Here is a 9969-nt window from a genome sequence, read left to right on the forward strand (position 1 = left end):
GAAGTACTGAGCAATCGTCGTGTCACATTGTAAAATTGATAATAGCTCGTTCTCCAGAGTTGCAGCCTCGTATCGTTCTTCTTTGAAAACAGCATCATGAACGTGTCCCATGCTTTTTTCGGTGTCTTGTCATCCCAAATATGCTCTAACATCTCTTCTCTAATTGTGGTCTTCAATGAAAACATTGTTTTGCCTGCTTTAATTCTCCATTTGTCGCTGTTAGAATCCTCCTCTGGCGACGTAGTTTCACACCTGCCAACGACCTCCCAAAGGTCTTGTCCTTGTAAATAGGACATCATGCATGTTGCCCACATGTTGTAGTTGTTGTTGAGTTTCTTGATTCCTCCTACGATTTGGAAGTCACCCATCGTGTTGGCAATACCTTAGTAATACCAAACAAGCCCTTTCGACACAAAACTTGCAGTGTCACGGACTACTCACAACACAAATAAACTCACTCGCTAATAATCTCAAGAAATCATTTCTGATGTGGAAGATCAGGCAGCGCTGTAGTCACAGAGCATACTAAGAATTTCAAGAGATGAGACAACCTACACTAACCTTGCTCTCATACCAGATTGTTGAACACAACTCTCTATAGGAAACACTCGCACTCTTTATTAAGACCAATCGAGAAGAGATTAAAAGACACTCTATAACATACTACTACACTTTGTGCTTTGTATTTGTTCATATGATAACCTTGATAAGATGGAGGGGTATTTATAATAGAGACCACACAATTTATTCATCAAATTTCTCAACATTCTTTTACTCGTGAATCATTTTCCTAAATTTAGTCTCAAAAGCCCTAAATCATATTCCTAAATTTATTCCTAAAAATCTCTAAATCATTTTCCTAACATAAATATACAATCACTCGCACAATTGTTGGGTTTAACATTTTAACCTGCTCTAGACATTGTTCAAGACACAGGTTTTACAAGAGCAATCTATAAAAATTTCATATTGAGCAAAATCTGAAACTTTATTTAACAGAAGGAGAGAAGTATCCAAGCAAATAAAGACCGTTGATTGGCAGATTAATATATTTAACTGTTACGAGGCCTGACACAGTATATTCAGTTCCTATGCTTTTAGTCAATTTATGCATGAACCAAGAAAACCATATTGGGAGACAGCAATTCGAGTTCTGAGATACATCAAATGTACTCCTAATCAAGGACTTCTAATACCATCTAAAAACAATTTAAGATCACAAGCATATTGCGATCTTGATTGGGGTGGTTGTTGAACTACCACGTCTATTTCTGTGTTCTGCATCTTACTTGGAAATTCAACTATTTCTTGAAAGTCTAAAAAGCAAACCAATGTGTTCACATCATCAACAGAAGTCGAGTATCGAGCTACGATAAATACTTGTTTAGAGTTAACTTGGTTGAGATACATTGTTCAATACTTGAAAGTTTCGCTGTCCGAACCAACATTGTTGTATTGTGATAATCAAGAAACATTGCATATAGCAGTCAATCCAGTTTTTCATGAACATACGAAGCACATTGAAATATATTGTCATAAACGGGAAAAGATACAAGTTGGAATCATCAAACCGTATGTTTCGACTAAAATGCAATTGCAGATGTTTTCACTAAAGCTTTAGGAAGGCAGCAATTTAATCTTATAAAAGACAAGTTAGGTGTGATTGACATACACTCTCCAACTTGAGGGAGAGTATTATGAAATTTGAATTAAAATATAAAGATATTTGTGAAATATATTTTGTCGAATTACTATAATTAGTTTTAGAATATATAGCTCAAGCACATCGCAACCAGATATTATCCACTTTAGCCTGTTACGTATCGCGTCAGCCTCACGATTTTAAAAGGCGTCTTCTACTCTTATAAAAATACTTAGTTCCTCTCTCCAACCAAAGTAGGATTTCAAATACTTCAACCCAATGATCTAAACTAATGAAATTATATTTTTTCGTTCATCATGAACCCTCGATAAACTAGGCTCGAATTATCTAAAAGAAAATATAATACATTAAAAGAAAAAACAAAAATTAAAAAGAAAAAAACATTTTAAAAAGTTGAAAAGATTAAGGAGGTTTGTTACTTAGTAACGTTCCCCTAAGTTAAGAATCTCACAACCACAAAGCAACAAACCTCACTTTTGTTTATAATTTAAAATTTTAGCCATTCACCATCCTTTTGTGTTAGGTAAAACGTCCCTACTTTTTACTTACTTCTTGGGATTTCCAACCCCTTCTTTCTACTTTATCAATGGATAATTATCATTAAATTACTAACTTTTTTGCTCTAATTATGAACCATCATTTGCATTTCTTTATCATATATCATACCAAACAAGCTAATATTAATTTATTAAGCATATTTAATTATTTAACTACGGGCCTTAATCACATTTCAATACGCTTAATTTATCTCTAAATCAGTGTATNCAAATTGTACAAGTGATGGTTGAGCGGGCCATCCTTGTACGGCAATAATGAAGCTTCTATATTCTAGTCACAATTCGTGGATAATGATCCTCTTCAATCGACCTTCTCCAATTGCACACTTCGGGTCTAGTTCAGTAATCCCTCGGCAGATCGAATTGACTTTGTGGAAGTACTGAGCAATCGTCGTGTCACATTGTAAAATTGATAATAGCTCGTTCTCCAGAGTTGCAGCCTCGTATCGTTCTTCTTTGAAAACAGCATCATGAACGTGTCCCATGCTTTTTTCGGTGTCTTGTCATCCCAAATATGCTCTAACATCTCTTCTCTAATTGTGGTCTTCAATGAAAACATTGTTTTGCCTGCTTTAATTCTCCATTTGTCGCTGTTAGAATCCTCCTCTGGCGACGTAGTTTCACACCTGCCAACGACCTCCCAAAGGTCTTGTCCTTGTAAATAGGACATCATGCATGTTGCCCACATGTTGTAGTTGTTGTTGAGTTTCTTGATTCCTCCTACGATTTGGAAGTCACCCATCGTGTTGGCAATACCTTAGTAATACCAAACAAGCCCTTTCGACACAAAACTTGCAGTGTCACGGACTACTCACAACACAAATAAACTCACTCGCTAATAATCTCAAGAAATCATTTCTGATGTGGAAGATCAGGCAGCGCTGTAGTCACAGAGCATACTAAGAATTTCAAGAGATGAGACAACCTACACTAACCTTGCTCTCATACCAGATTGTTGAACACAACTCTCTATAGGAAACACTCGCACTCTTTATTAAGACCAATCGAGAAGAGATTAAAAGACACTCTATAACATACTACTACACTTTGTGCTTTGTATTTGTTCATATGATAACCTTGATAAGATGGAGGGGTATTTATAATAGAGACCACACAATTTATTCATCAAATTTCTCAACATTCTTTTACTCGTGAATCATTTTCCTAAATTTAGTCTCAAAAGCCCTAAATCATATTCCTAAATTTATTCCTAAAAATCTCTAAATCATTTTCCTAACATAAATATACAATCACTCGCACAATTGTTGGGTTTAACATTTTAACCTGCTCTAGACATTGTTCAAGACACAGGTTTTACAAGAGCAATCTATAAAAATTTCATATTGAGCAAAATCTGAAACTTTATTTAACAGAAGGAGAGAAGTATCCAAGCAAATAAAGACCGTTGATTGGCAGATTAATATATTTAACTGTTACGAGGCCTGACACAGTATATTCAGTTCCTATGCTTTTAGTCAATTTATGCATGAACCAAGAAAACCATATTGGGAGACAGCAATTCGAGTTCTGAGATACATCAAATGTACTCCTAATCAAGGACTTCTAATACCATCTAAAAACAATTTAAGATCACAAGCATATTGCGATCTTGATTGGGGTGGTTGTTGAACTACCACGTCTATTTCTGTGTTCTGCATCTTACTTGGAAATTCAACTATTTCTTGAAAGTCTAAAAAGCAAACCAATGTGTTCACATCATCAACAGAAGTCGAGTATCGAGCTACGATAAATACTTGTTTAGAGTTAACTTGGTTGAGATACATTGTTCAATACTTGAAAGTTTCGCTGTCCGAACCAACATTGTTGTATTGTGATAATCAAGAAACATTGCATATAGCAGTCAATCCAGTTTTTCATGAACATACGAAGCACATTGAAATATATTGTCATAAACGGGAAAAGATACAAGTTGGAATCATCAAACCGTATGTTTCGACTAAAATGCAATTGCAGATGTTTTCACTAAAGCTTTAGGAAGGCAGCAATTTAATCTTATAAAAGACAAGTTAGGTGTGATTGACATACACTCTCCAACTTGAGGGAGAGTATTATGAAATTTGAATTAAAATATAAAGATATTTGTGAAATATATTTTGTCGAATTACTATAATTAGTTTTAGAATATATAGCTCAAGCACATCGCAACCAGATATTATCCACTTTAGCCTGTTACGTATCGCGTCAGCCTCACGATTTTAAAAGGCGTCTTCTACTCTTATAAAAATACTTAGTTCCTCTCTCCAACCAAAGTAGGATTTCAAATACTTCAACCCAATGATCTAAACTAATGAAATTATATTTTTTCGTTCATCATGAACCCTCGATAAACTAGGCTCGAATTATCTAAAAGAAAATATAATACATTAAAAGAAAAAACAAAAATTAAAAAGAAAAAAACATTTTAAAAAGTTGAAAAGATTAAGGAGGTTTGTTACTTAGTAACGTTCCCCTAAGTTAAGAATCTCACAACCACAAAGCAACAAACCTCACTTTTGTTTATAATTTAAAATTTTAGCCATTCACCATCCTTTTGTGTTAGGTAAAACGTCCCTACTTTTTACTTACTTCTTGGGATTTCCAACCCCTTCTTTCTACTTTATCAATGGATAATTATCATTAAATTACTAACTTTTTTGCTCTAATTATGAACCATCATTTGCATTTCTTTATCATATATCATACCAAACAAGCTAATATTAATTTATTAAGCATATTTAATTATTTAACTACGGGCCTTAATCACATTTCAATACGCTTAATTTATCTCTAAATCAGTGTATCATTATCCTCCTTAATTTTAATTATCTATTTATTTATATAATTTAATTATAACAAAAGTTTCAATATTTCTCGCAACGACGGTTACATGCAACTCCGGAAATTAGGTATGTCGGGACAAAATTATTGTTGTGAGTGTTTTTTCCTCTCCTTACCATAATTAATCGGTACCCACAGATTGAGTTTTATTAATAATTATATTAATTTAAACTTTATAGTTTAGGTAAATTCATACATTAACAAAGTTTCAAGCTTTTATTGATATAACCTTGAGTCGAGTCGAGTGGAATTTATTTATAGAATAATAGATTTGGTTCATTAATAAAAAGGGAATCCATTATTTTGTTTCATTAAATGTGTAATAATGTAAATGAATCCAAATAAACTAAGAAAATTACATTGTTTTGAGTCAGTAAAATTTGAAAATTACCTAAGAAGTAAGAGACAAGGGAAGAAAGCAAAGGCAGGGACAGTGGAAGGTGGGTCCCGAGGTCGAGGATATTAAGGAAGCATCCGTTTTTGTTTTGTAGCGCCGTAACGCCCACCATCTGATCATTGTTATGCTCTGTCTCCTAACTACTCTCTCCATTTTCCACCACCTTTCTTATATAAACTCCCTCCCCCTTCCCTCCTTGTTCCTCACTTTCCACCACCACCACCGCCGCCGCCGCCCTCCATGTCTGCCCCTCACAATATTTGGGCCTTCCTCAACTCCGCCAGTGATGTCGACATCGACATCGACCTTGACGATGATAATGACAACGACAATAGCAACGACAAATCCCCTGCCAACACTGACCTCTTACCTCCCCTGCCTTTGTCGGGAAGGAAGAGGGAGGCGGTGGAGGGGAGACCGGGTGGAGGTGGAGAGTCGACCGAACATGAAATTCATATTTGGACGGAGAGGGAGAGGAGGAAGAGGATGAGGAATATGTTCTCTAATCTTCATGCTTTGATTCCTCACCTTCCTCCTAAGGTAACTTTTTTTTTTTCTTTTTTTTTTTTTTTTGTTCATCTCATCCATTGAACAAACCTCTTGTTTTTGTAAATTTTGGATTTTTATATATTTTTTAATTGTTTAATTGTGATATTATATGTCAAAATAAGCTTGGTTGAACCATAATTAACATATATTTTTAATTAAAAAGTCAATGGTTTAAGGAGTTTTGTTAATTAAAAAAATATTTTTTTTTTCTGGGTCCATAGGGAGTGATGTAACCTAACAAACTGCCATGTACACGAGTTGGGGTTGAACAAAGTTTTTGGACTGATTCAAAATTTTGGATTGGTTGGATTAGTGATCCAAGCACCGTACATAGAGTTCACAAACCAACCGCTCGGTTAAAATGAGTTGTCGGGTTGTTTTTTTTAATTATTTAAAAAAAATCTACTTACATACACGATGCATTAATAATTAAAATCTCAAAAAAAAAAAATTCGAAGTATCAAATATTCACAAGCTATAATGAATCATGAATGATGCAAATTTCAGATATTTTTAATGTTTATAATATCTGTAGAATAGGATAGGGTTGAGTTTTAACCTCTGATTGAATTTTTTTTTTTTTAATTTTAAATTTATGTTATGTATATGATATTTATTTAGTGAAATACTAATTCAATAAAGGAACAAATGAAATGGCAGGCGGACAAATCAACTATAGTGGACGAAGCAGTAAACTACATAAAAACCGTACAACAAACCCTTCAAACACTCTACAACCAAAAGCTCGAAAAGCTCCAAAACAACAATCCAGCTGTGAGTTACAAGGCTACTCATTATTATCCTGAGCAACAACAGCAACAACAACAATCCAACTCAACCACCACAACCCACCAAGCTTTCTTGGCCGATCAAGCTTCTTCCTCCAACGGCATGTCCTCCACTCTTCTTCCACCACCACCACTGCCGCCACTGCCGCCTCCCTTTTCTGATACTACTACAACGTTTCAGACTTGGACTTCCTCCAACCTCGTATTAAGTATTTGCGGCGGCGAAGCCCATTTCTGCATCTGCTCTGTTAAGAAGTCTGGCTTGTTCGCCGCCGTTTGTTATATTCTTGATAAGCATCAGATCGAGGTCGTTTCGGCTCATGTCTCTTCGGATTTCCATCGCACGTTCTTTATGATCCAAGGCCATGTAAGTGCGACCTCTATGCATCTTTGTTTTTCATTTTTTTCTTTACAAGGTTTGAATTTTAGTGTGAGATCTCACGCTCATGGGAGAGGAAAACAAAACATTCCTTATAAGGGTGTGGAAACCTCTCACTAGTATATGCGTTTTAAAAATCTAGAGGGAAAGCTCAAGAAGAAAAGTATAAAGAAGACAATATCTACTCGAAGAGGTGGGCTTGGACTCTTACCTTTAGAAATCTCACTCCATTCTTTTCTTGACTTGAACAAAGATTTTGTTCTTTTTTTTTTTTTTTTTTTTTTTTTTTTTTTTTTTTTTTTTTTTTTTTTTTTTTTTTTTTTTTTTNGGTAAAAGAGAATCGAAATCGAACTCTAATAAATTCTTATCGAGTTAATTTCCGAGAGTTGTTATTTGAAATGAGTTTTTTGATGAGAGCAGGTGAATGGAAGTTGGGACGAATTCGGGGCGGCGATGGTGGCAGAAGAAATGTTCAAGCAAGCTGCGGGGGAGATCAACTTCTGGTTGTCTTCTTGATCGGAGTGTCGGATGTTCTCTCTGCCATGAAAGCTGTTGCATGAAGTTTGAGAGAGCTTAGATCATCATCATCAACATGGATCAATATGGCTACTCTATGTTGAAACTCTTCACTTCTGGGCCTAGATAAAAAAAAATATATATTATATATATATATATGGAGTTGTTCATGTTGTCATGGTTCTATCTGCAAATAGGATCCACTCCATAAACCCTAGATATAGTTTTGTCCAATTTTGGGCATAAAATAATGGACTTGTATATGGTTCATAGTATAATGAAGCTTAAATTATGTTATTCGCTAATGAAATTTCTCCACAATATAGTATAATCTCGAATTTCGGCAAGTCGTCGAAAGTCACGCAATCTTAACCACCAACGTTTAATCCATTTCAATCAATTTTAAATTTAAACCCATTTTCGAGCATATTTGCTAGAAGAAGATTTAGATCGACAATTGTTAGTTCATCAAATTATCGGTCGTCCTACCGGTAAATTTTTTTTCCTCTTTTTAGTTGTTTGTTGGTTGTTTATGGCTTGAAATTATGATGTACATTATATGTGTTTGCATTTCTCGATCCAAACATCGTTTGTTGGTTGTTTATGGCTTGAAATTATGATGTACATTATATGTGTTTGAATTTCTCGATCCAAACAAGCATAGTTTGAATTTCAATTTTCGCCGATGGAAGTATAAATATTAAGTTTACAGCTTTTGAGTTGTATGTAATGGTAATGTTGACTGGTATAGTATTACTATTGATTGTTCAAATGTAATGTTGAGAATCAATAGACTTAGTCGTATTTGTTTGAATACTAGGTCACGTCACCTCGAAGAGGTGAGGTAATGAAGTTAGCCCGCTATGGGGACAGAGGAATTGGGGAGCACAAGGACCTCCTCAGGATACTTCGATAGGTCAGATGAACCACTAGTAGCACCACTAGTAGCGCAACCAAAGCCCACAGTTACGACCCTAATGTTGGAGATGTTTCAAACAGTGCAGACAGGGGTGGATAATCAAGCAGCACAGGTAGGATAAACCTCGGGAGGAGCAACCATGGAGGCGAGATACCTTAGGGACTTTAGAACGTACGACTCTCATGTCTTCGATGAATCTCCAGGAGATCCCATGGTAGAAAAATTATGGTAATCATCTATAGAGACAATATGTAGGATGACACTAATCGACTGAGTTGACAATCACCCCAAGGAGATACCAGTTACGTGATTTCAGTTCAAGGAGACCCTTCTGATTTAATGATTACCCTATAGTCGTCAACAACTCAAGTTCATGAACCTACAATAGAATGGGCAATCGGTGGACAACCCTGTTGAAGAACAAGATTTTTAGATCTAAATTATCTAAAAATCCAAGTAATGATTAAGAATCAACCCAAGTGAAAGTTACATTGATGATCAAGATCAAGAGTAACAAAAACTAATTTCTAAACTCGTGAACTCCACGAGATAGGTAGATCAAAACTACTTGAATGACTAGCATGCAAATCTAAACACAAGAATGTTAGACGAACACGACTCTCCACAATAGTACGATATTGTCCACTTTGAGCATAAGCTCTCATGGCTTTGCTTTGGGTTTCCCTAAAAGGCCTCAAGCCAATGGAGAGATTATTCCTTGATTATAAACCCATGATCATTCCCTAAATTAGCCGACGTGGGACTTTCATCATCTAACAAAGAAATGCAAAAGAACAAGCTCATGACTCAAGGAGCATAATATGCCACTTCCATTTTAATATCCATGATATTCATACTAAAACAACAACTAAAATGACTATTTATAACCTTGAAAATAGATTTTAGAGTAACCTATGTTCAGTTGAAAGGTTGTAACACTCATGCCTAACTTAAAACCTGAAAATAATACTCTAAAATTGAAAAATATAAATGAAACTCTCTAAATTCAAATATGTATGGTACAATCTTATCATCCAACATGAAATATTTGTGACATGATTAAAACACCTTACCTGGCGAAGCTTGTTGATATGAAGGCCAAAACCGCAATCATGAAAGTGCCTGAGGTGTTGTATCAGCCTTGGCACCAACTTTTTTCGCCACAACCTTCAGAGCAATCATGGTGATGGGAGAAGACAAGGCCGAGAAACTTCAAATACTAATAAACTCAGGAACTACTTTGATGGTGTTGCAATGTCAACAAAGACCAACCAGAAGGGGAAGGCTTATGCCTTCACTAGCAGGGAGATTAGTAACTTCAAGGCAACAGTGACAGACACTCAATTCTTTTATCTATGCATCA

General features: G+C 35.3%; 1 protein-coding gene across 1 annotated transcript; it reads left to right on the plus strand.

Moving 5' to 3' along the window:
* Nucleotides 1–5672: 5672 nt before the first annotated feature.
* On the plus strand, nt 5673–7964 carry LOC111793866 (transcription factor bHLH95-like). The gene is made up of 3 exons (XM_023675930.1): nt 5673–5995; nt 6665–7159; nt 7592–7964. The coding sequence occupies exons 1-3, from the start codon at nt 5696–5698 to the stop codon at nt 7685–7687; spliced, it is 891 nt and encodes a 296-aa protein (XP_023531698.1). The 5' UTR covers nt 5673–5695; the 3' UTR covers nt 7688–7964.
* The last annotated feature ends 2005 nt before the right edge of the window (nt 7965–9969 follow it).

This window comes from Cucurbita pepo, chromosome LG04 (assembly GCF_002806865.2).
Source record: "Cucurbita pepo subsp. pepo cultivar mu-cu-16 chromosome LG04, ASM280686v2, whole genome shotgun sequence".
Lineage (NCBI taxonomy): Eukaryota > Viridiplantae > Streptophyta > Magnoliopsida > Cucurbitales > Cucurbitaceae > Cucurbita > Cucurbita pepo.

What these genes read in the sequence shown, in the direction of transcription:
- LOC111793866 (XM_023675930.1), top strand. Translation starts at nt 5,696, where the DNA reads ATGTCTGCCCCTCACAATATTTGGGCCTTCCTCAACTCCGCCAGTGAT. An exon ending in TTCCTCACCTTCCTCCTAAG is followed by an intron (nt 5,996 to 6,664) that starts GTAACTTTTTTT and finishes ATGAAATGGCAG; the next exon opens with GCGGACAAATCAACTATAGT. An exon ending in TCTTTATGATCCAAGGCCAT is followed by an intron (nt 7,160 to 7,591) that starts GTAAGTGCGACC and finishes TGATGAGAGCAG; the next exon opens with GTGAATGGAAGTTGGGACGA.